The 26,539-nt window shown below is 35.8% G+C and overlaps 1 protein-coding gene across 3 annotated transcripts in view; it reads left to right on the top strand.

Annotated features, from left to right (window-relative positions):
• col11a1a (collagen, type XI, alpha 1a) overlaps positions 1-26,539 on the top strand; it is an 88,261-nt gene that overhangs the window by 11,715 nt on the left and 50,007 nt on the right. For 2 of the 3 annotated variants that reach the window (XM_067377590.1, XM_067377589.1), the window contains exons 5-20: positions 9,566-9,691; positions 12,174-12,260; positions 14,512-14,601; positions 16,554-16,850; positions 17,828-17,890; positions 19,581-19,622; positions 19,785-19,847; positions 21,440-21,514; positions 22,645-22,728; positions 23,158-23,214; positions 24,658-24,711; positions 24,796-24,849; positions 24,971-25,024; positions 25,128-25,181; positions 26,220-26,273; positions 26,358-26,402. In XM_067377590.1, the coding sequence (XP_067233691.1) occupies positions 9,566-9,691; positions 12,174-12,260; positions 14,512-14,601; positions 16,554-16,850; positions 17,828-17,890; positions 19,581-19,622; positions 19,785-19,847; positions 21,440-21,514; positions 22,645-22,728; positions 23,158-23,214; positions 24,658-24,711; positions 24,796-24,849; positions 24,971-25,024; positions 25,128-25,181; positions 26,220-26,273; positions 26,358-26,402 (1,299 nt within the window). Of the gene's footprint in view, positions 1-9,565; positions 9,692-12,173; positions 12,261-14,511; positions 14,602-16,553; positions 16,863-17,827; positions 17,891-19,580; positions 19,623-19,784; positions 19,848-21,439; positions 21,515-22,644; positions 22,729-23,157; positions 23,215-24,657; positions 24,712-24,795; positions 24,850-24,970; positions 25,025-25,127; positions 25,182-26,219; positions 26,274-26,357; positions 26,403-26,539 lie in introns of all 3 variants that reach the window. The other variant, XM_067377592.1, reaches the window with a different exon arrangement.

The raw sequence follows: 26,539 nt of genomic DNA, 5'->3' as shown, positions 1-26,539 counted from the left end.
ACAGCTCACATTGGGAAATGTATCACAAAAACTTAAGCAGGAATATTCGTATGTGCATTTTGTTAAAGTCCCCCTGAAGTCAACAATTTTATCTCTTAAAACAAATCTTTGATCACCAAAATGACATATTTAAATGTTTTTCCTGTGAAAAACATTTCTTCGTACCTTAAAATAGCTTGAATGTGACTCTACACCCTTGCTTCATTTAGTATACCTGGATCTATGACTATACTAATTAGCCCCGCCTCCATTCACTCACACGAGCTCAGAGATCCACTCGGTCAACTTACAACGTCTAACACATAACGGTAATAATATGATTAGCTTTTTGCTTGACTACGTTATCAAACTGCTATGTGTTACTAATGTTACACAAACCATGTTCCTTTTCGGCATCTCACTCTTCCTTCTAAAAATCAGTATCCTTAGAAACGCTTTGAACGAAGTCATATAGTTCATCGTAACATGCGTCCTTAGATATTAGTTACTGTATTTTACTCTTCTAATATACATCATACACCCATTATATTGCTAAATCGACCCTATTTTTCATATCAACAGAAAAATTTACCCGGGCTAACCTGGCTTCTCTTAAGATCTGCTTCAGAGCAGTCATAGTTAATGACATGCTAAAGCCCACCAGCACGTTTACAGGATTGGTTACAAGGCAGTTTGTGATGTAAAAAAAAAAAAATGATTTCAAACCACTTTTTTGAAACTGTCTTAAGATCACTGCAGTTTTAAGTTGAAAATACTCAGCAATGGTGTTGACTTATGAATTTGCACATGGTTTTTAAAGCATATTAAAAACACCACATAGACATATAAACAACATTAAAAATTTCATTTTCACCACAGGGGACTTTAAATTCATTCATGCTAAATGTTGAGACTGCCTATTTGGTAACTTTTCAGGATCTAAATTTGCAGTTGTGAAATCTGCAAATAAATATATGCCTGTAACATTTTCCCCATGTTTCGTTTTAGATGAATGGCAAATGCTTTGCAATTTTTGGGTTTCTGAGGGTTAAACAACTGCCTACTTGTATAGTTCAGACTATGAAAGCAGAGTTTCTTTGCATTTGTCATAAAAGTGAAGTTTGTGGCATGTTATGTAGACCTATGCTTTGAGTTTACCACAAGCTAACCGCTACTTGCATTAGCGTCCCATTCATTGTTTTGCCTTTTATAGTTCAGTGTTTACATTTCTATGGCAACCTCTCAGCATATTTTTATGGAACTTTGTGGTAACATTGTTCTCTTTATGCACCTTAATTGCACCTTTAAGCAATTAAAGGTGCCCTCGAATGAAAAATTGAATTTATCTTGGCATAGTCAAATAACAAGAGTTCAGTACATGGAAATGACATACAGTGAGTCTCAAACTCCATTGTTTGCTCCTTCTTATATAAATCTCATTTGTTTAAAAGACCTCTGAAGAACAGGCGAATCTCAACATAACACTGATTGTTACGTAACAGTCGGGGTGTACGCCCCCAATATTTGCATATACCAGCCCATGTTCCCAACATTATGAAAGGCATTAGACAAGGGCAGGCAGTAACGTCTGGATCTGTACAGGTGAATAATCAGACTAGGTAAGCAAGCAAGAACAACAGCGATAAATGGCAGATGGAGCAATAATAACTGACATGATCCATGATATCATGATATTTTTAGTGATATTTGTAAATTGTCTTTCTAAATGTTTCGTTAGCATGTTGCTAATGTACTGTTAAATGTGGTTAAAGTTACCATTGTTTCTTACTGTATTCAGTAAGAGCCGTCGCTATTTTCATTTTTAAACACTTGCAGTCTGTATAATGCATAAACACAACTTCATTCTTTATAAATCTCTCCAACAGTGTAGCATTAGCCGTTAGCCACAGAGCACAGCCTCAAACTCATTCAGAATCAAATGTAAACAATATAACAGTATACAATACTCACATAATCCGACGCATGCATGACGAACACTTTGTAAAGATCCATTTGAGGGTTATATTAGCTGTGTGAACTTTGTTTATGCACTGTTCAAGGCAAGCGCGAGCTCCGTGGGCATGGAGCACGAGAATTAAAGGGCCAGTAGCCCTGAATCGGCTCATTTATAATGATGCCCCAAAATAGGCAGTTAAAAAAATGAATAAAAAAAAATCTATGGGGTATTTTGAGCTGAAACTTCACAGACACATTCAGGGCACCCCTTAGACTTATATTACATCTTTTTAAAAAAAGTTCTAGGGCACCTTTAACTTTAAGTTGTTCTAAAGACCATGAAACTTACTTCTCTGCATATTAAAGACACAATACTCAGATTTGACCAGTATTAGAGATCAATTCCATAATGGCAAAGGTGAATATGTGTTCCTCTGGACATGGGCTTACTCAGTATAACACAGACAAGCCTTGTGTCACTGTTTACCTTTAAGCAGTCGGGGTTTTCCCCTCGCTTCCTGTTATGAAGGCTTCTTTCACCTTGTAATTAAAGCTACTCAAAGCCAGAGGAGCCTCTTCATGCACGGATTGCTCACTGCCTCAGCCGAGGCCTTCATTCAACATGGCTGATGTTGTGAATTTTCCAAAGTTAAACTATAATATCTGCATCTTAGTACAAAGTACTTTAAACATGAACCCAATTATATTCATTTAGTGGTTTAAGGTATTGAAAAGTGTTGATTATTGAGCAATTATTGAGCAATATAAGGATAATTTGACACAAATCTATTTTATTTAATTACTGGAAAGGTCTACATTAGCAAACGTAGAAAACACTGTACTTTCTTTGCCAAATTACTTTACAAAAACACATTTTTGTGTCAGACTATAGAGTTTTCTGTAGGGGTGGAATATTTATGTCAGAAGCATTAATTAACAGACACGACAAGTTTAAAGGAAAGTCAGCAGCCCTGCCATCACCTCGATTTAGAGCAGAAAACACTAATTAATGCTAATTATTAAAGTATTTTCACAGTCATGACTGCATGTTATGATACATTATAACATATATAGATGTGCTTAGCAACTTGTTTCTGCACTTTTTAATCATATCAACACTTCTCATATAAAGTAAGTTTGACTGTTTTTGGTGCAAACTTCTCTTTTAGGTAACTTGTTTCTCAGTGTTATGTGTGCGTTTGTTCTCTTAAGCTCTCTTAAAAGTCACAATTGAGGCAGCGTGGAATGCGCAGGGTCAAAATGAGTTAAAGCTGTAAATAATGATGTACAATGGGACGATTGACAGGTGATATTGAAATGGCTTCTTGTTAAGGAGGAGGGCTAGTGAGTGTTTGCCTGTGTGATGGAGAACTTACTTACTGGGTGATGGGAATTATTACTTATTAGCCCATATTGTTGTTAAAATTGCTGCAAGTGTTTTTAATTGGGACTTCTCGTTGTGTGGTGAGGTTATATATTTGATTGACCCTTACACTTGTAGTTTTGCGCTGTTGTGAATCTTGCTTCCTCATGCATTGTTCTAAAACCTATTTTATCAGAAGGTTTTGCTGACAGAGCTTGTCAGATGTTTCACAAATCTATGATGGCTGTGATCTTTGGTATATGTCAAACTTTATTATTCAGTATTTGATTATCTATGGAGTCCCGCACATGACAAGCAGGGAAAAAACAAATATCATGGTCACAAATTAAGAATTAATTCACACGTATTAACATGTTATTAATTTGTTCCCTCGTTTTAGTGGATGAATTAATAAAACACAAATTCTTAATTTGTGGTCATGATAACTATTTTTCTTCCACATGTCATGTGCGAGGCTCCGTATTGGGTTTTTGTTCATAAAAGCAATCAAATGTAAAGAGGGTTGTCATAAAGGTAGTTTAGAAGTGGTCTCATACAGTTTACCTGTTTAGTTTAGAGTTTCATCCCAGATAGATTCGTAATTTTTTACCTCTTGCTGCATAAAGCTATGAGAGGTATTCCCAGTATTTAGATTTGGCGTGTCATCTGGGATTTGTATGGTTGGAAACACTGACTTCTCTGTGTGAGACCATGACTGTTCCCACTGTATGGCTACTTCTGAAGTGTATTTTGGGAAATATGGCGGAAATACCTGGTCAGACTCATAGGAGCGACATCCCTTACTAGCCCTGGATGAATCGACACTTTGTTGGGCCTGTAAAGAAGCCTTTGATTTTTGCAGATTCTAGTGAGTGTACAATGTGCTATATTTACAGGATAGTGGTCCAAAAACGGATATAAGTTGACTTATAGAGTTTATTTTTTTTGCTGCACTTAGTTCCATGTTTCATAATGAATAAGAACATTTCTTTAAACTACCAGGGTTCCTTATAGCAGGGTTATTATCGTTAACTAAAACAAAAACCATTAAAAAAACATCTTTGTTACTTGAAATAAAATAAATATTAACTGAAGTAAGATAAAATGCTAATAAAATAACTTTATTTTAGCTAGTTGCCAAGGTAAAAATTCAAATTTTCACTTTGCTCATCAATGTTTATATGTGAAAAGCCTAAATTAAATCTGTTCTTCATATACAGTGTTTGTGTCTCTTCAGAGGACTTGGATTAAGCCACTAAATTCATATTACAACCTCTTTATAAATGTTTTGAAGTGTCAGAGTTTTGGGTGGATAGAAATTTAATGAAGGGACAGAAATCTGTCAGATTTCATCAAAAATGTCCTCATTTGTGTTCCGAAGATGAACAAAAATCTTATGGATTTTGAACAACATGAGAGTGAGTAATTACAGTATTTGCATTTTTGGGTGAACTATCCCTTAAAAAAAAAATAAATAAATAAATAAAATAAAATAACTAAAATTAAACTGAAAATATAAAAGTTAAAAATATTTCCTGATTGAATTGTTGCATTGGTCATTGACACACTTTGAATGACAGTTCAGAAACACATCCACACTTTTTCTGAATGGCCATCTTAATTACTATATTGTCTGTGAGGTGAGGAAATAGTGTTGATCACAGCTGAGTTCACGGCTCTAGGCTTGGGTACATCAAAGGTCACTGTTCCTCTTGTTTCCGATTTGGTGTTCACCACCATTGGCTCCCTCCAGTTCTGTAATTAGTGCAGTTAAGTACAATTAAATGACTGAGGAAAATTGACCAAATTCTCTCATGTTGTAAAGTTGAGGCATTATGGCACTTAATGACAGGTTTCCTACTGTGCTACGTTGCTATTTGAACAGTTTACTGTATACTCATGCTGGGGGTCTGCATCTTAAATAGTTTTTCACACACTGGGCCTTACAGACAACCAACCTTTTTAGTACAAAGCTGAGATGTTTACGAATGACTCATGGGTCATTAGCGAAAAGCTGTTGAGTGATGCTATTGATTCATGTTGTTTAAAGAAGTTGGTACATTACAGCATAGATTTTTCTGGAACATTTTACCTCTGATACACCGTTCTATAGATTGCAAAGAGTACTTATATACTGTATCTGTGACAATAGAGATTTTTCACAATTTTTAAAGTTACCTTACTAACATACTTTACAATATACATTGCAAGCCAGTGAGTTTAAATTGCATTAAAGCAAAGACTATAGAATAACACAAGACGTATCACTCGTATTGTTTTGAATGGGAGAAAGTGTAACGCGCAATATGGCAGAATAAGTCCCGCCTTCTAAATAAAAGCCAATCGCCGACTGGTAAAGTCATCGCGTCACTTCAGCGGCCGTTAGAATTACCAGTTTCTATAGAAACAGTCAGACTCGCGCCTCTGAAGAGACGCGCATTTAGGTCTGCGCATGCGCGTTAGCTTGATCCAGCCTGAAAAATACAGTTTTTTGTCATGATTCGAGCGTTTAGAAATTAAATTTATGAGTCGGTTGTTGTTAGATTTCATTGGTGATTTCAAATATGAAATTTAATCATAAGGTTGGCGAACAGTTTTGAAGAATTTGATGTTTCCCCATTCAAAGAGATTGCATGATGCCCAGGATGCCCGAGAGGCGTTTCAGAGATGGCCGCCGAGTGAAATGACTTGTCTTAAAGGGACTTTGTTTAAAGTCAGCATAAAACAGAAGTTGAGAGAATCTGTTTGTCCCTATTGTGACGTATATCCAAGTGAAACGGCTTCTCGAACAAGAAAAAAATATAGAGCGGAACTTGATTTTTTTCTATTGGGAATTTATTGGATCATTGTGGTTTGCTATTCATCAATCTCATGTGAGTGACAGGTTGCCCCGCCCTCATGCCAGTAAACGCATCATCAGAGAAGAGATGTCACTGCAAGAGAGAGGGGAAGTTATTTGGTAAAAGATTACAAAGGCTCATCAATAAAAAAAAAATAATGACCTGTACGGATAAGGCATTTATAATAAATACTGCAATATTCCATAAAAAAACAAGAATTGTCAATTTTGATTTCATGGTGACTTTTTAATGTGAACCACTGGGTGGGCTTGTTTTCTTAAGTTTGTTTGAGCTGATTCAGTGCCAGTCTTAGACCAGGCTTTCATGCGTATCTTGCTCAGAATAAGTAATAAGACCTCTGCAGGGTCCAGGGAGTTGTTAAGGTGCATGGGTGACAAATGAGGTAATACGTGTCACTTTTATTCAGCCGTTGGGTTGATCTCTCTGTTTTCTCCTCCATCTTGGCACCAGGCTCTAATACCAAGACTGGCTTTTGGGGCCAATCCTGGCTTTAATGGTCTGGTAAATGTACTGTATGTTACAGGGCCAACCGGTGATCAATGCAAATACGGCTTGGAATTACATGACTACAGCAAATGTGTGATTAACTAATGATATTGTTTGTTTTTTTAAATAATTATGATTATTATGCAGGATTTGGAAGTCATTCTGTATATTAATGGGATAGTTTACCCAAAAATGAAAATCATTTAATCACCCCATGTCATTCCAAACCTGTATGACTTTCTTTTTGGTTAGCAAAAGGTGATATGTTTAATGAAAATTATAGAAAACTGAGGATCAGGCTACAAAATGGCTGCATAAAAATAGTCTTAATGACTCATGTACAGTCTTCTGAAGCTATTTGATAGATTTGTGTGATGAATAGATTGCAATTTAAGGTTAGTTTTCCACTGATAATATTGCACTGCTGTGACCGAATCATTGATTCATTGAGTTAAACTGAAAATCATCATGAATTTGAAATTCTTGAAATTGACAATTCTTGTTTTTCAAGGAATATTACAGTATTTATTATAAATTATTTATTATTATATAATTATTTATCATTATTTAATTTGCCCTCATAACCTTTAATCAATATAACATCAGCGACATCTCTTCTCTGATGATGTGTTTACTGGTGTGAGGGCGGGACAACCTGTCAATCACAGTAATAGCAAACCACAACATCAATTACCAATTTTACAAAATCAGTCCCATCCAGCATTTTTTCTTGTCCGAGAAGCCATTTCACTCTGATATACATCACAATAGGGAAGAACAGACTATCATAACTTCCATTTCATGCCAAAGAATCAGATTTGTAAATTATTTACACATTTGAACGCAGTTAAAGGTTCATTGACTCACTGAACAATTCGCCCACATTCTATTTCTCTTGTGAACTGTCATGAGTTCATATCTAGGGTGGATGTCAAGATTTTCACTGAACAAAGACTTAAATTTCAGCCTGTTCCTCACACAAAGCTATCAGATGACGTTATTTTGAACTACTTGTTAATTTGAAGATTTAAAGCCCTTTTTCTCATTCACTTCCATTACATTAAAATAGAATATACATGATATACTTTTGATATTTTTCAAAAGTTCACTTTTTGTGTCCCATGGAAAAAAGATAGTCATGCGATGGTGGATATATAAGGACGGATACACTATTTCCTGACAGGGTTAGTTCACCCAAAAATGAAAATTCTGTCATTTATTACTCACCCTCATGTCATTCCAAACCTGCAAGACCGTCATTATTCTTCAGAATGCAAATTAAGATATTTTTGATGAAGATTTTTTTTTTTAATCCCCCATAGAAAGCAGCCATAATTACTGTCATTCAAGGTCCAAAAAAGTAGTAAAGACATCGTTAAAATAGTTCATGTGATTACAGTGGTTCAACCTTAATGTTATGAAGCGACTAGAATGCTTTTTTGTGCAAAAACAAAACAAAAATAACTAATTTATTCAACAATCTCTTCTCTTGCATGTCAGTCTCCTATGGAGTTGACCCTTTTTGTGCACAAAAAGTGCTCGTCGTGTCATAACATTAAGGTTGAACCACTGTAGTCACATGGACTATTTTAATGATGACTTTAATACATTTCTGGACCTTGAATGACGATAATTATGTTGCTTTCTATGTGATTAATGACAGAAATTTCATTTTTGGGTGAACTAACCCTTTAAATGTCTTATTTTGTTTTCACAAACAGCATAAGAGGTGATATTTTGTTCAATTAAGGAGGTCAAGCACACCTCTGTTTTACTGTGGGCACACCTGAGCATTTTGCTGTTTATACAGTTGAGTTTACAGAGAGCGGTATAAAAATACACAGACACACATGCCCCTAACAAGTCCGAGCCTGCTGGTTTTTTTTTTTTTCTTTTCTCGGTGGTTGCCTTGCTGCTAAATCACACAGTCTCTCTCTCTTTGTGACAGTGCCAAGGACAGACCTCAGGTTCGAACACATCCCCCAGATCTACTTGTGGGCTTCACTGTAAAAGCCATGCACGTTCCACGTAACAGACCCAGGTCACGCTGAACCAATTTAACCCAGCAGCTGGATAGAAAGATCTGGATCTGTCAGTTACAGCCTACATGTGGCTTAAAAATGCACAAATATAATATCTTCAATCAAAACCTCATACAGTAAATGATGTTTTAATCATCAGGCTGTTGATCATGCAGCAGTTCGAATGTATGCTATTGTTTCTGACATGACAATGGCTAGAAACAGATTTCAATCATTTGGAAGAAAGGCTATACATGTGTTCTTTATGAATGTGTGTTTAATGTTCTGTTGACCAGAAGGTTTCATGTACTGTTGTCTAACCAAGCTGCATTTTATATGAGAGGAAACTTCCTGTGTGGGTTTTTTGTTACCAGGTGTTTCGTGATGAAACACGTTTTATTTACCTGCTTAGAAAACAGCAATTTCCTGAACCATCTGACCTGCGTTCCTCTTTGTGAAAGTGGTTGATGATTTGATTTGTTGTTTTGTTGCCTTGCCGTTCCACCATTTTCTGCAATCCAAAAGTGGCATTTATGTTGTTTTGACCAACAATACTCTTAAAAATAAAGATTTCAAAAGGTGTTTTTTTTTTTTTTTTTTAATTATGCCATAGAAGAACCATTTTTGGTTCCCCAAAAAACCTTTCAGTGAACCGATCTTAAAAGAACAATTTTAGTTTCCCACTATTAAGACCTTTATGTGCAATGAATGGAACCTTCAGGGGACCATAGATGGCCATAAAGAAACTTTATTTTTAAGAGTGCAGGATAAAATGCATTGTCATTTCCTTCTTTATACTTAATAGTATTACATATATGTGTCTTATTACTAATAATAGAGGTATTTTTGGTATATTAGCACATGTATCTCATGTATCTTTCTATCGTTCGCCCCCTCAGGGTGATATCCAACAACTGCTGATTGTGGCCGACCCTAAAGCGGCTTACGACTACTGTGAACACTACAGCCCAGACTGTGACGTCCCCCACAAGGACACACTGCAAGCACAGGAGCCCGAGGAGGAGGTTAGTATAGACCATAAGCCTTTTACGCTGACCTGCAAAGGAAACAATCTTTCCTGCAGTATCCAGAAGGCTAAACGTTTCTGGAAGTCTGACACGTCGTTAACACTTTTGACACTACCGGTCAAACGATTGGACACACAGACTAATAGTTGTTTTCTACATGTTAGGATAATAGGAAAGTCATCAAAATTATGAAATAGCACAGAAGAACAGGAGTTATGTAGTGACCAAAAATGTTAATTAAAATCATGCTTTGACACTATAAAAGAAGTAATTTTTTGATAAAGTATGGAAAACTGTAAAAAGAATTGTTGATTTAACTTAAAAAATTAAGTTACCTGGTTGCCATAAAATTTGAGTTCATTGAAATTTAAAATTTGAGTTAATACAATGAAGCCGATTGGTTTAATCAACAGAAACTCAAAATATTATGTTATCTGAACCAAATTAATTACTGAAGTTGATTTGACAAAAGAAAAAAGGTGTGATAAGAAATTATGACTCCAAACATTTTTATGATACTGTTTATATTATAAAAACATATCACAGGTCAAAGGTCAGCCTCACCTTGACACTTCTAACCCCTGTGATGACTCCTGTAAGCGCAGACACCAAATGCCATTTTAACCCATTATATCCTGCTGAAACAGGGAGAGGGTCATTTCCTGTATGTGAGAAATCAATAACCCTGAGATGCTCTGCTCATAAATCACCCTGGGCCAGGCTGAATGGGGTCCAATCAACGCTGAGTGATCACCAGCCATGGAAGAGGGCCTGATCATCAGCGCAGTGGCTGTTTTATGAGCTCTTATGCTGTATGAGAATTAACATATACTTATGTTTGATTGATGAAGCTCTGAAGAGCCCAGCTCAGTGGTTTTATCGGCCTTTCTGCTCCTCTAACAGCCATTTATTTGTGTTGAAGAAGCAGAAACAGAGAAGCTGATACACAAATTTAAGCAAAATATCCATTCATGAATTAAAAATGTGTCATAATTGATGAATGCATAAAGAAATTGCCTTTAAATAGCCAAATCTAACACTTTTTATTAATATTAAACTTAAAGGATTAGTCCACTTTCAAATAAAATTTTCCTGATAATTTACTCACCCCCATGTCATCCAAGATGTTCATGTATTTCTTTCTTCAGTCGAAAAGAAATTAAGGTTTTTGATGAAACATTTCAGGATTATTCTCCTTATAGTGGACTTCAATGGCCTCCAAACAGTTGAAGGTCAAAATTACAGTTTCAGTACAGCTTCAAAAGGCTTTAAACGATACCAGACAAGGAATAAGGGTCTTTTAATCGGTCATTTTTGAAAAAAAATACAACTGTATATGCTTTAAATAAACAAGTGCTTCCACTTTCCGTATTCGCCTTCCCTATTCAACTTATGTAATGAACGCAGTACCAGTTTAGTTTTTTTTTTCGTAAGTAGAATAGAGAAGGTGTAGGACATACAGCGCAAGCTTTTTGAAGAATACGGAAAGCGGAAGCACGTGCAAGGCGATCAGTTGTGTTTATAAAGCATATACAGTTGAATTTTTTTTTTTAAATGACAGATTGTTTCGATAGATAAGACCCTTATTCCTCATCTGGTATCGCTTATAGCCCTTTGAAGCTGCACTGAAACTGAATAAGCTTGACCTTCAACTGTTTGGAGTCCATTGAAGTCCACTATAAGGAGAATAATCATTTTCATCAAAGAAATGTTTTCATCGACTGAAGGAAGAAAGACACAAAAATCTTGGATGACATGGGGGTTAGTAAATTATCAGAAAAATTTTATTTGAAAGTGAACTTATCCTTTAATATTCTTAACTTAACACTTAACATCTATATGATTCTAATTATAAAGTCTAGATATACCTTTAAAACTTTGTCCTAGCACAAGTTCATACCAGACACAGGAAGTTTTATAGCTAATAGGACTTTGAAATGTGTTCGAAATAGAAAATCAAATAGATTTGAATAGGTCTGAGCCATTAATCTGCCTTTGCTTTAGAATACAGATGGGATTTTACACTCAAATAAAGATGAGAAAGAATTAAAAAAAGGGGCTTCACTGAAGAAAGCAGCCAACATATGGCTGTTATCTCTGTTTCAGACATGCAGGGCCTTTTTATAGGGTTTTAAACACCCACCTGTAAATCAGAATAAGTACATCACATGTTATACATTAAAGTAATTAATGCAGTATGTTCTTATGTACTGAACTCTCACACAGTTAGTCAACCCAGTAACATAAGCTTAATAATGTGCTTCCTTTATTCTATTTTCATTGGACAACAATAATGAAAATATGCTGTGTATGATAAACTTGTGATCAGGATTGCTGTATCTAATTCATCGGTACTGTATAAACCTGCTATACAGTATATCTAACCATCAAAGTATGTAATACACCCAAGGGTTGATTACATTCTACATTAATTTTGTATGCTTTGCTAACCTCTCTCACATCCTCTCCCTGTGTGCAGTACACAACTGCTGTTGAATATGGTGATTTATATGATTATTATGAGGGAGCGACCCCCACAGCGACAGAGGAATATTCTGAGCCGCAGGTAAATGCAGGAAATGTGTGATGTGTTTGTTATGTCAATCATGAGGTGGCCCCACCCCCTTTCCTTGTCCTACATAGACCTTATGTAGCCCCGCCCCACTTCAAACATTCGAACGCTCATGATAACTTTAGTTAACTCTACAATGAGTAAATCCACTTCACCAGCTACATGTAATTACTATTTGAAAGCGATGCCATAGAGGTATTGCAAAACGTAAGTTATAAAGTTGGCTGGATAAGGTCTATACAGTACATGGGTAAAAGTATGTGGTTTGAGTCAGTCAAGTTATTCCATACCGGTTTCCTTTTGGCGTTCTGTGATTCTAACAACTCAACAAGCACTTTGTTACACCCTGTACTACTGAAAATGTTTGTTTAAGGAGATTATATGGCTGTATTCTAGCTTTTAAGCACCTGTTAGTTAGCTTAAATAGCCAGACCCATAAATTACTGTAGCAGTTCACATAAGTTTGCCCACGTGTGTCTGTCCATGTTTTTACTGGAACCTGTAAACTTAATGTCTAGTGTGTCTTTACTGGGTTTAATAAAAAAAGAAAAAAATCTGTGAACTTAAAGGTGCTAAAGAGGATCTTTTCGTCGACTGAGAAACCAAAGACCGTTAGTGAGTTTTTGAAATGAGCGCATGCGTAAGAACAACCCCCCTCCTTCACTGCTCATTTCGAGGGAACGCCTCCCAAAACTCGTGCACGAGTATTGGAACACGAGTGTTTACCACCGGCATTCGCTGTGTCGTGTTAGTGGATTCATTATGTCGGACTCACCGCAGGTAACTCTGCAGTTGTTACTCCTGTTTCCTGACAAAAACATCGCATGCGGCGCCTGTGGAGTGTGGAAAGTTACTGGAGCGCGCAGCCGTGCTCGTCTCTCACAAGGAACGTCACGGCAGTGATTGACAAGCCAGAGGGCCAATCGTTTATGCACCTCGTGCACAGATGATGTATATTAATATTATTCCTTTCAGTGCACCAAATAAATAGTCTTTTATCAGTTAGTAAAGACAGTTTCAAGTAATATTGCAAAAACGTATAAAACAAAACATCCTCTTTAGCACCTTTAAAGGTTCAAATGGATGTTTTTTTTTTGTTTTTTTTTACCTAGGTTACTTAGTTAAGTTTTAGGATAACTGTTCTTTGAAGCAAGCCTGAAATCTGTTCAGTTATGATATCAAAACAACATTTTTGACTACTCAAACCTAATAAATATATACTTTTCTGATATAAATCCCAGATTTACATTACAGTTCAAATGTTTGGGGTTGGTAAGATGCTTTAATGTTTTTGAAAGAAGTCTCTTATGCTCACCAAGGCTGCATATATTTGATCAACAATACAGTAAAAGCAGTAATATTGTGAAATATGATTACAATTTATAATAACTCGTTTCTATTTTAATATATTTTAAAATTGAATTTATTCCTGTGGTGGAAAAACTGAATTTTCAGCATCATAAGTCCAGTCTTCAGTCACACCTGATCCATCAGAAATCATTCAGATATGCTGATTTGGAAATATTTCTTATTATTATTAATATTGAAAACCGTTTTGTTTTTAGGCATTTTTGATACATTTTCATTTTCAGAATTCTTTGATGAATATAAAGTTCAAAAGAACAGAATTTATTTAAAATAGATTTTTTGTAACAATATAAAAGCCATTTTTTATCAATTGAATACGCCCTTGCTGAAAAAAGTATTTTCTTTCAAAAATAATAATATTAATAATCTTACTGACCCCAACATTTTTGAATGGTTGTGTATACCAATTAATCCAAATTTAAAGGATCTTATTTACCTTCTAACATGGATGCTTTGATGTGTTGTGTCTTTTTCCCTTCACCATAACCTTTTTCCAGAGAGTGAAACGTAGTGTCTCCATGAAAACGAAGAGGACGAGAAAGTCCCCTAAGTCTTTTTCCAAACCCTATAAGTACCAGGAGCCAAAACAGGCTAAAAAGTTAGCGACTAAGAAGAAGAGATATGGATACCAGCCATCGCCATCAGGACATGTCATTCTAGGGGTAACAGTACAAGTGTAGTTCATGTCAGAACCCATCAAGATCTCTCTTTTCAGTGAGGGAAATCTCTGATGATAGTCTGAGCGTGCCGTCCGCCACTTTTCTCTAGGTGCCGACCTTGCAGATCCAGCCTGTAACACTTGTGGAACTGCTTGAACTGTGTTAATTCCTCCTTTCTCGTCTTCTTCCTCTTTTTTCTCACTTTGAAACTGCTATAGCTTAACAATGTAGATGGGGAGTACTATGACTACGGAACAGTAGATGCTTCCAAAACTCGGTCTCCTGTCGCAACCACTGGACCAAACCAGGTAATCATTCGATTATATACTATGACGGTAGGGGTGAGGGTCTCTAAAATGTTGGACAGAAAGAGGAAAATTCCAGGCACACATATCATAAGGAAGTATTTTATTGAAATGACAAAGACAAAACAATTCATGGCAATTGTTTTGTGTTTTTTTTGTTGTTGTTGTTTTTTTTTACTCTGGTACTGTCACTGCAATGGAACTGTTTTATCCCACAACATTAAGCTAATATTCACCATAAAACTGCCTGTTCTAAATTTAGCCAATCCACTTCCTGTCATGTCTGAAACTTTGGACATGTCTAGAATATCAAGTAGATATTTCTCAGTGGATTGTCATTCAGTTGGTTTTCAGCTTTCTGTTGTGGATGTCAATGATGTTTAAGGCTGCATTCAATTAAAAGGAACGATCAACCATCCTATCAAATCTAATGCAGTGAATATCTATATGTTTTTGTCTTTTTGGCTAAAATATTGACAGGTTGCCTATTTTCTAGCCCTGAATATCATTGATAATATGGCTCGTCCCATTCAAAACAGTTCCATCAGTGAATGATCCAAAGAGGGCTGATGTTAAAGCGGCCACATGCTAATATGTGGACCTCTGATGAAGTAACAAAACATCATAGCATTAGTCCCTGTTGTAGTCTGGTTAATTAGTTCTGGCAATAGTTAGCAGAACTATATTTAACACAATTGAGCTCTTTCACAGCCATTTTGATGTATTTACAATGCAGTTCTTTGTTTATATTTGATATTGCATATCTTATAATAAGCATGAGTGTGTTTTTCTCAATGGAAATGCAATAGAAAACCGACCCTTGTGCTAACAAAATTTTTAGGACAAATAAAAACTGGTTATTTTTTCATGGTTATGTTGTAAATCATACTGTAAATCTTGGCTGTTGTAATCAAATGCAGATTTTTAAGAGATACACTTTTAATTGTTATGATATGATCTTTTCCTGCATTTGATTGCACAATTATCGCATTTGTGTATTCATAAACACAATTTTTGTCTTATTTTTTCACCTATAAACATAATGCCACTTTACCATTATGTTTATTGTGGACAAAAGATAGGAATATCTTAAAGTCTGTCATAGACTTGCATGTGTGATTATTAAATTAGTAATAATAATGTTTACTTTTTTTTTTTAAATAATTAACACTTTATCTGTATCTTTGCTTATAACACACAAAAATGCCCCCAAAATTTGAACATGCACATTACTGATTAAATTTGTCATTTACCCAACTACATTTAATTTATGCCATAAATTCTCATCAATTAATCAAAATTGTTTTATGCAATCCAAATCATCCCAAATATTTCCATTGAACAAGACACAGTAGTGTTAAAGGGAATACTCAGAACTTCAGCTAACATTGTGGCAAGGTTCTTCCAGTTGCGTTAATAGAATGTTCATTTAAAGTTATCTGGTATTTAATAATGTTCTCAAAACGCTAACACAAAAACATTATTTATTCATTGTTAATAGAACTTTTTATATGAAATGTTTTAGTTGAACGTTAGTTTAACATTTTTTAAAGGTTACTACATGTTTCAGAATGTTCAGAGAACATTCAAAAGTAACAATACCATAATGTTTGGAAAATGATAAAATGGAATGTTCCATTAACATTTGCATAACCAAGAAAAAACATTTTTAAAACATCTAAAAAACGTTCAGAGAACATTCCGAAATAGCGTAGTTTATAACTTAACAGGAATGTTAATGGGCAAAACGATCCTAGAACACAATTTTGTTAGCAGGGACCAAAAATGTATGTGATATTCTTGCAAAATATCTCTCATGCAATTCATTTTGCTCATGCTTTGCATACAGTAGTAGATTACATACAGTAGTATTTGCTTTAACTGCTTAAACTAACATCCATCTTCCCTCAAACTCCCTTCCCCTCCGCCCGGCCGCATTGCTTGGGTATAATAAGGCTGTGGAAGAGGAAGTTTTCGGTGACTATGTCACTGAGACGGCCCAGGCTGGTCTGGATCCGACCGCTGCCCCGGAGGCCGTGCTGCCCAGCGGCACCGCCGACCCCGTCGGAGTGGATGCATATGACTTTAAGGAGTATGATCTTAAGGAATATGATGTGACTGGGCTTGACAAAAATCAGTATGAGTACGGGGCGTACGATGAGTTTGGCAATGCGGCTCCGAACCCTACGTCCACTTATGAGGACAGTTTTGGGCCAGGGGTCGCCGCCGAAACCGACATTGCTGAAACAGAAGTGACGTCGGATGTAAGTATTACTCCCTCGGAATGAGCACAAATCGGGAGTGTTGGATGTGGGAATTTAGCATGCATTATTGTTGGCTTTGTAGTGCACCATTTTGCATGGGATCCATCCATTTTTCTGTTCATTGCATTTGTTCATACTAATCTTTCCCCACTGGATGTCATTAGCATGTTTTGAAGCACACAGTGCTTTTTCCTCTTGTCCGTATTAGTTTCCTCTCCCTCCCATTTCTGCGTATATTATAGATCACATTATTTCACAGATCATCTACAAACATACTCTCATACCTGAGACCCATGGAGCTGCTGTAGATTGAACTCCCTGACTGTCAGCACCTTATCTCCCATATTGCCCCGGGACACGGCAATTACCCCATACCACAGTCCCAGCTGTCTGTTCAGACACACCCTTCTCCACCTCCTCCTTCTAAAGAAGCTCATACTTCCCCTCTGTCAAACACTCCAGTACCTGTATCTTATGAGCCACATGAGCAAAGGTTTGATGGCATCAGATCCTGCCCATAAAAATGTTGGTTACACACTTCCCTTCTTGTTAATCTCAGAGAGAATAATGTATGAATACAGAATCTTTCCTTTAGTAAGTGTACCTCATACACTCAGCACTCTGCACCAGCACTAACCCTAATAGTTTACTATCTATCTATCTATCTATCTATCTATCTATCTATCTATCTATCTATCTATCTATCTATCTATCTATCTATCTATCTATCTATCTATCTATCTATCTATCTATCTATCTATCTATCTATCTATCTATCTATCTATCTATCTATCTATCTATCTATCTATCTATCCATCTATCTATCTATCTATCTATCTATCTATCTATCTATCTATCTATCTATCTATCTATCTATCTATCTATCGTTCTATTGTTCTATCGTCCTATCTATCGTTCTATCATTCTATCTGACATTCTCTTTAACCTCTCTTGTATGTTTGCAGGTGGGTGGAGGTGCTGTTCTGGGGCAGAAAGGAGAGAAAGGAGAGCCTGCGGTGATTGAGCCAGTGAGTGAGAGGGGAATTCTGGACATTCCTCACCACAATATTACAGTTTTTCTCAATTGCTTTGGCACATTTTTCAAAACAGTCTTAACATTCTCTAAACTGTAAGTTCAAGTGTCACAACTGTTTGCTGGAACATCAGAACTCTATTAAAGGTCTGCAAAATGTATTAACTCACCCAAAAATGCATGCTCCAAAACATATTGTGTTAGTAAATTGGCCAGTGCCACCAAAATTATAAAGTGTTTAGCCATACTGGTCAAATGCTTAGATGTGTTCTACCTTATATAAAAATGTCATGTGTTTTTGTTGTTGTTGTTGTTGTTTTGACACTGACTGCTTTCTATACTATACAAGAATGTCAGTTTTGTCTAGCTGAATGCTCTTGTGTATTACACTAAGCTAGTGTTGTCAAAAGTACCAACCGTGATACCAAGTCGGTACGCCGTTGAGCGGATTCGTAAACACCTCTGATTGGCCATTGTGTTCACGCACTCAACAGATATGTCTGTGATTGGCTACAATGATCAACGCACAGGAGTGTTTGAATTTGAAAGTGTTTTAAAAGTGGGAGCGTTTGAAAGAAGGTGTATATCAGCAGACTGGTCCACTGATAGACGCCTGCTTTCATGTGTATTTGTCTATTGTCGTTGATGTCTGTTTACAACATGTTTTTGAAGCGTTGATCATTGTAGCCAATCACAGACATATCTGATGAACACATGATGTGAACACACTATGACCAATCAGAGGAGTTTACAAATCCACTCAACAGCGCTCAAAGTGTCACATTTTTAAAATTTCAGTATCGACTTGGTATAGCGTTTGGTACTTTTGACAACGCTTCACTGAGCTTTTTAAGATGCAGACTTCAACAGTAGGTAAAAAATTTAGTAGGAAGATACTGTAGTACACAAAAATAAATTAATATTTGTATTTATTTTTTTTTTTGTAGAAATGTGTTACATGTAAACTGAAAATTCACACTTGCTTATTCATTTTTACACACTCTATTATGTCTTCCCTTAACACCACCACACATTCTTACATATGTTCTTGAATTGTGAATTCAAAACTGTGAATTTTCAGTTTACATGTCACACATTTTTATGCAAAAATAAATGTGCTGTACTGCTGTAGCTGCTGCTGTTTAGGGCTTTGACATTCATCCATTTTCATAAATGGTAGTGATTGTGCTGGGCAAACTCCATATATATGATTCCAAAATTGATTGGTAGATTAGTAAGATTGGGATTCCTATTTCATTATAATGGCAGGCCATTTGCCAATTTAACAGACATTACAAACATTCCATGTCACACATTTTTGGAAAATACATGCATGTCCAACAGATTTCGATAACTGAATGGATCATTTTGCAGTTTGACAGTTTCACTGAGTATCAACTGTTTTGATCAATAAGCCATGTGCATTTAGTTATTGTGCAAATTGTATTTTTTTGCACACGTCTGACAAAACACATCTGCTTAACTCACTAAGAAATTCAAATCTGATATGATGTAATTGTTCAGAGATCTGAACTTTTTTTTATAATTCAAGAAATTAAGCCAAAGCCAAAGTAATTAAGAATGACTTTAATAGTCATAAACGAATATTAATTTATTAATTTGATGCTGCAATCTATTCTGGTCAGTTTTTGATTGTAGTTCTGATTGTGTTGTCTGATTCATAGGGAATGCTGATTGAGGGACCTGCTGGACCACCTGGGCCTGCTGTAAGTTACCTGCATTTTTTACCTGCATACGTTATATAATAGTAATATTCAACCAATGTGTTCTAATGAGTTTTCTGAACAACAATATGGCCTAAAATCTTTTGGTAATTGACTTATCATTGTGATCAGATCTATTTATTTCTGTTTTCTTTTTGTCTTTAGGGTCTTCCAGGCCCTCCAGGTTTACAAGGCCCTCCTGGTTCGGCCGGAGATCCTGGTGACAGGGTAAGAATTTCGAATCCAGGCTATGTTTACATATGATGATCACAGTTATTTTCAGGATATTAACCAGGTTTAGGTCTCAAACTTTTTTCTATTATATTTTGGCTTTTGTTTGGTTTTTGGCCCCATGAAGATGTGTCAGTAAACAGTACATAATGCGAATTTATTCTGAACAGGGTCATGGCAGATTCCTGACCCTATAAGGGCACATTTACACCCTCTCTGACACATTTAGTTTTCAGATGTGAAACTCTAAGCAGCTTTAATTAGAAGCACAGATTAGAGCAAAATAGGAATAGTGAATTGCCATAATACATAATACATCAGAATGAGTAGTCACTGTTCAATGGGCAAATCGTGACAAAATTTCTGATTAAATACAGCACAATACTAAACTGCTGTCTATTTCTCTATGCACAATACTTACAAAAACATCTTCTGTCTTAAACTGTTTGAGGATAATTATCGTTAGAAATTCCCAAACCAACTCCAAAGTCTGTCTGGCGATCTGATGTTAGGTTTGTGTTGTGAGTATTACACGTCTACGTAAAAACACACTCTAACTGAACAGCACACATACACAAGAATGCTAATGATGAAACTAAATAACTCGCTTGCTTCAGAATATCCTTCAGTTGTAGACAGATACAGTTAGTTTTATAAGTAAAAATAAAGGAAAGGACATTCAAATAGAGGATTTCTAAACTACTAAATGCAGAAATTCCTAGCAAAAAAAATTAAAAAATGGGACTGAAATGAACATTATATGATCTTGAATACTTCTTGTTAATGTTTTTTGTCCATCATGCAAAAACAAACTAAGGGCCTATTCACAAAAAACATGTGTTTACTGTTAAAAACGCACCTAAACCTGTTTGTAAGCCAAAACTTGACATAAACTGTAAACTTGTCTCTCAAATCTGATTGGTTGATTGGAAGGTTGTTCCAGGATCAACAAAAATGTGTTGTACTTGGTGAAATTACGTTCACTGATGTGGTCCAGTGGAATGAAAAAAGTGTAAAGTCTAGAGACTCGTTTTGGAAAAGGTTTAACTTCTTTAAACTTGAGCACCACTTTGAGACGCTGTAAAAATGACGTGAGCGCAGCGGTTAAAGATATCCGTCTTGCTAATGTTTACATTGAAAAATAGTGGAAAAGTAGCACAGTGGAATGGAAAAGCACATTATGTGTGAACGGAATATTAAAATGACTTTTAGTATCCTTTATTAGTGTTATTTAACATCTGCCCAAGCTAAACATGTAGCAAAAGTAAAACAGTGTTGTAGTTTGTTGCAAATGGACATGGTGGAGACAACATGGAAGTATCTGGACGGGTATATGAAGTGTCGTTTAGGCAAAAGTAATTGTTACACAGTCCCTCCTGTGCTGGCACCAATCAGTATCTTTAAAACGGGCAACTTCACTTAAGGGTAATGGAAGTGAGAGGGTCTCTCTCTATCTCTGTTTGATCCTCCTCCCTTTCTCATTCCTCTCTTGGCATTCTCTTACCTGAGTGTTGTCAAGTCAAGAAGTGTCAAGTTACTGATTTATCCCTTCTCTCTCTCTCTCTCTCCCTCTCTTCCTGCTTCCTCAGGGTCCTCCCGGCCGCGCTGGTCTTCCCGGAGCGGATGGCTTGCCAGGACCCCCTGGTACTATGCTGATGTTGCCAGTAAGACCCCCTTAATTTGTCTAGCTTGTCCAGTTTAATGCATGTATTCGGCAATAATACATACATTAAAATAATAATAACATACTTATTTAGAATATATGATTGTGTAGTAGTTTTTAAAAGTATTAAAACTAAATCTAAATCTTAATGAAATATTCGTTTTGCTGCTTTTTTGTTTGTAAGTTAAAAATCATTTAAATGGATAATGATTATTAATGGACAATTCTTCAGAATATATTATTGTTGTACATAAGTACATTTACAGTAAATCCTAATTAAATATTCATAAAGCTGCTTTTTATATTTGATTGACTTACATTATAGTGTAGTATGAAGAGTTATATGTAGATAAATGTAAACAATGGCTGCATACTTTACATCTAAATCCTAATTAGATATTCAGCTTTTTTGTGTTTGATTGACTTATTTATAGTATAGTATACTGTTGAATGAAGTGTTATATGTAATAATGATAATCTAAATTCCTTATAAAATTTTCATAATATTTATTTTCGTATTTGATTGTTAGTTATAATGTTATAAGATTATATACAATTGCAATATATGACACTAATGATTGAATACTTCACTTCTTTAGAGCATATTGCTGTATTATATTTATATTTATATTTATAATATTGCTTTTTGTAGTTGAATAACTTCCAGTGTTTACTGTAAAGTATACTGTAGTATGTAGTAATATATGTAATGATGATAAAAAAATGTAATGTAATGATGACTGCATACTAAACTTTAGAACAAATTGTTGTGATTTTAGTAATATTATGTTTATATTTTATATTTTAATAGTAGACTTTAAAATATTGAATCCTAATTAAATATTCATAATTTTGTTTTTTGTGTTTGATTAACCTAGAATTTACAGTATTGTAAAGTATAAAGTGTTATAGAATAATAAGGACACATATATGAAAATAATGACTGCATACTTCTTCTTAATTGTTTAGTAGTTTTCAAAAGTACCACACAAATCCCAATTAAATATTCATAATATTGCTTTTATTTTTTTACTGACTTAATATTTATAGTATACAATAAATATGATAGTATGAAGTGGGGTTTTTTTTGATGAAAATTATAATAATTAATACTCTGCTTATGTTTGACAGTTCCGTTTTGGCGGTGATGGGGAAAAGGGTCCAGTGGTGTCGGCTCAAGAGGCCCAGGCTCAGGCTATTCTCTCTCAGGCCAGGGTGAGTACGAGACCAGGACCAGGCGAGCAGAAGTAAAGGGCCAAATGGCCCCAGAGCTTCACCCAGCTGTTTGCTAAGGAGGGAGGTGGGGGACTCTTGACTGTTTGTAGTGAAGAGGTGGAGCGATAGGTCAGAAGGTGGGGAGGGGATTTGCTCTGGCCTTGTTTGCGCTAAAACAAGAGTGAAACGGAGCAGCAGAGACTGCTTTGACTCATGCGGAGAGACTAGTTAAAAATACTAGCAAGGTTCACGACCCGCAGGAGGGCGACCCTGACAGGTGTTGCAGATTAGTGTGTGCGCTCAGATCTGTCCTTGGCAAATGCAGACACGGCCCCACCTCCTCTGGCTAAAGAGAGTAGATGTCCGCCAGTCACAGTGTATGATTGATGGTATTGTGGTGATTTTGATTTTTTTGCTTTATGTCCGCAGCTCGCCATGAGAGGTCCACCAGGTCCAATGGGTCTCACCGGAAGATCTGGCCCAGTGGTGAGTGTCAATGACCCCATGACCTCTGCAAAAGTCCCACCCAATCAGCCTGTGAATGACTATTTGACTGACTGAAAATCTAAGCAATGCAATGTGATGTAATAATTCAAAGTTGAGCATCACTAATTATATGCAAAACGCCATCACTGTCCCATTCGTTACACAGCCCTGCATCTTCAAATGATCATTTACAAAAATTTGATGATGCTGAATTTAAAAATATCAATAAAATCTTTTCATCATAAATGATTTATGGCAAAAAGAAGTATTTAAAATGTATCATTTAACTTATAATCTGGAAAAGAGTCGGAAAATATGTTAAATACTTAATTGCAAAGACCTTCACGTAAACACGTGTTTATAAATAAGCTTTTTGTCATGAAATGTGTAACTTCTTCATCTTACAAATAGGAATCATGTCTTTGTGGCAGTTTTTCAATGGATAATACAAGACTTATTCACCTTAAAAATGGTTGTCAATAGCAAAAAATGTTTTGTGAGAAAGTACAACGTGCTAGAGCGAAACAAGTATTGGATTTTATTCGCCAAATATGATGCAAAATAATTTGTATAACTTAGATCATCACACCAAGGGGGCAATATCCTCCATGAAATAGATCACCCATTTGTCTCTGCACAATATCACAATATCTTTTCTTTTACTACATATTCAATTAGTTAGAGAGGCCAGCTAACCAGATTAATGAACTGTCTGACCTGTTGAAACACGATGGGCCAGTGAACTCAAGCCTAACCACTTCAGGCGAGAAATGATCCTGCTTTGAACAAAACTAATGGCATAAAATCTAAAATAAGCATGAAAACCACAGCCATGTCATGACATACTTATCCTGCGTAACAGACTGAGCCTGAATCAATGAGACTTTGAAATCACAATCTTTATTTAGGAAAAGAACACAGCAACTGTTTAATGTCTAGTTGCGAATCCTCAGATGTGTCATTTGAAAAGCAGACAAATGAGAATCTTTGAGTTTCCAAATGATTCTTTATGATAGGGTACAATTTTAGGAATAAATGCAAATCCCAACTCTTAAATTATCTTTTAAATTAGCTTAAAAAAAAACTAGGACTGTCTGTCTGGGATAGCAGCAATTTTGAAATCATCAGTTTCTCAGTTGCTTGTGCTCTAAAAAAAACACATCAGAACTCCCTAAAATAAAGTGCAATAACTACCTCTTAAAACAAATCTGACTGATTATGTCAACCATGCTACCTACCTTCTGTACTTTTATTCTGGGCTTATTTTTATTCTCTATGAGAGTAAAGAACACTGAGGAGTTGTATGTGCTGTGAAAGATTGCCACCTGCTGTTTATTTGTATATAGTGCAGGTATTTCAATCATTCTGTAACTTGTTAAAATGTGTTGATTTGGTCTAGTCTTGGTCTAATGCATCTCACTCTCTGGTGTTAAACACACTCAGGGTCTTCCAGGTCCTCCTGGACTGAAGGGAGAGAGTGGAGACCCTGGCCCTCAGGTAAGACACAGCCTTGCTCACCACCCAAGGTCATCCTATATAATTATCTACTTACCTAAATAATCCTGTATCTTTCCACCATAGGGTCCAAGGGGTATACAAGGCCCACCAGGGCAAATAGGAAAACCTGGCAAGAGAGTAAGAGATTTCTCTTTATTTTTCACACACATACACATTGCTTAAATATGCAATTTTTTGGGTTAGTGGATAAATACATAATGGTTCCCAATAGTCATATCATCTGTGATCTCTGTGACAGGGGCGTGCTGGAGCTGACGGGGCCCGTGGAATGCCTGGAGAATCTGGATCTAAGGTACAAGAAATATTCTCACCCACATATATGCCTCACTATGCCGTTATAGACAGTTTTGTGCATTTATACAGTACGTATAAATATTACCTGGTCTTCTTCACAGGGTGACAGAGGTTTTGATGGGCTTCCAGGTCTGCCTGGTGAAAAGGGACACAGGGTGAGTATGAACACATACAGAACAATTCAATAGACAACAGGTAGATGAAGAGGTATTATCTTTTAGGTGCAGCTCCTTTAATATATATTAATATATTAATATATATACATAAATTGGCTGCCACAAACACGTTTGTTTCTTCATTTTTAATTATCTCTGCTCAGGCGTTGATTTAGCTAAATTACAGGCTTAAATACATTAATTCAAAAGCTGAATTCTGAATGATTATTTAGCCTAATTCGTTTTATTCCCATTTTTAGTAACTTCCCATCCATCCCCACAATAATTTTTCTAACTTGCTTTCAAACTTTCAAATGGCTTCTTTTTATCAAAGTATTTTGCAGATTATTATCATAATGCTATTGATTAGCATTTTTATATTTCTCAAAATTTATATTAGCAACGTTTTGTATTTCTTTGTAATAACTGGCAAACAAGTTTCAATAAAAACATAAAAGCTACATAAATCAATAATTCATCATTATTTAGGTGCATAATATCTGATTCAGTAATAAGCACCAACAAATAAAATTTTCGTAAAATGCTTATTTTGAACAACAACAAAAAAAGTAGTACCCTTATCAAAAATCAAAAACAAATTTATTTTAGGAAAAAATTGTATATTTCTTTGCAATAACTGACAATAATTCAGTAAAGGTACATCAAATTCAATAATTCATCATTATTTAGATGCATAAAATCTGCATCAACAAACCAAAAATTGTTAAAATGCTTATTTTCAACAACAACAACAAATATTTAGCACCCTTATTGTACATCCCCAACAGACACTTGGCATTAGCTGACAATTTTGCTCTTCGTTGTACAAAGGATATATAATAAATAATGATAGTGAGAAGAAGTAGAAAGAGCCTTCTACTAAGGAAACCCTACAGTAGGGTATTTCCAGCCTGTTCCCATCTCAACAAAGGTAATAATTATAGGCTCCCTAGATCACTTGCAAGCAAAGGTGAAAAGATTATATATTAGGTTAGATGTAATAAAGTTTGACACTTGCTGTCTGTCTCTTTCTGACAGGGAGAGAATGGTCCTCCTGGTCCCCCTGGACCTACTGGAGAGGACGGACCAAGAGTAAGTGCTTTTCCGAACCACCTGAAGAACATTTCATTGGTTCACCTATTAGAATAATCATATTCACTTCTTCCTCCTTTACAGGGAGAAGATGGAGAGATTGGACCAAGAGGACTTGCTGGTGAGAGCGTAAGTGTGTGCTTTTTTTTAGAAGAAGAAATGTTTTATTTCTAGTTTGCCACCAGGGGGCAGAGACACCCAACAGCCTATTATGATTCTTATTAAAATTCAGATGAGAGTACTTGCTCTTTTTAATCAGAACCTTC

This window comes from Chanodichthys erythropterus, chromosome 23, assembly GCF_024489055.1.
Source record: "Chanodichthys erythropterus isolate Z2021 chromosome 23, ASM2448905v1, whole genome shotgun sequence".
NCBI classification, from domain to species: Eukaryota; Metazoa; Chordata; class Actinopteri; order Cypriniformes; family Xenocyprididae; genus Chanodichthys; species Chanodichthys erythropterus.
This window is presented reverse-complemented; position numbering and strand designations above follow the sequence as displayed.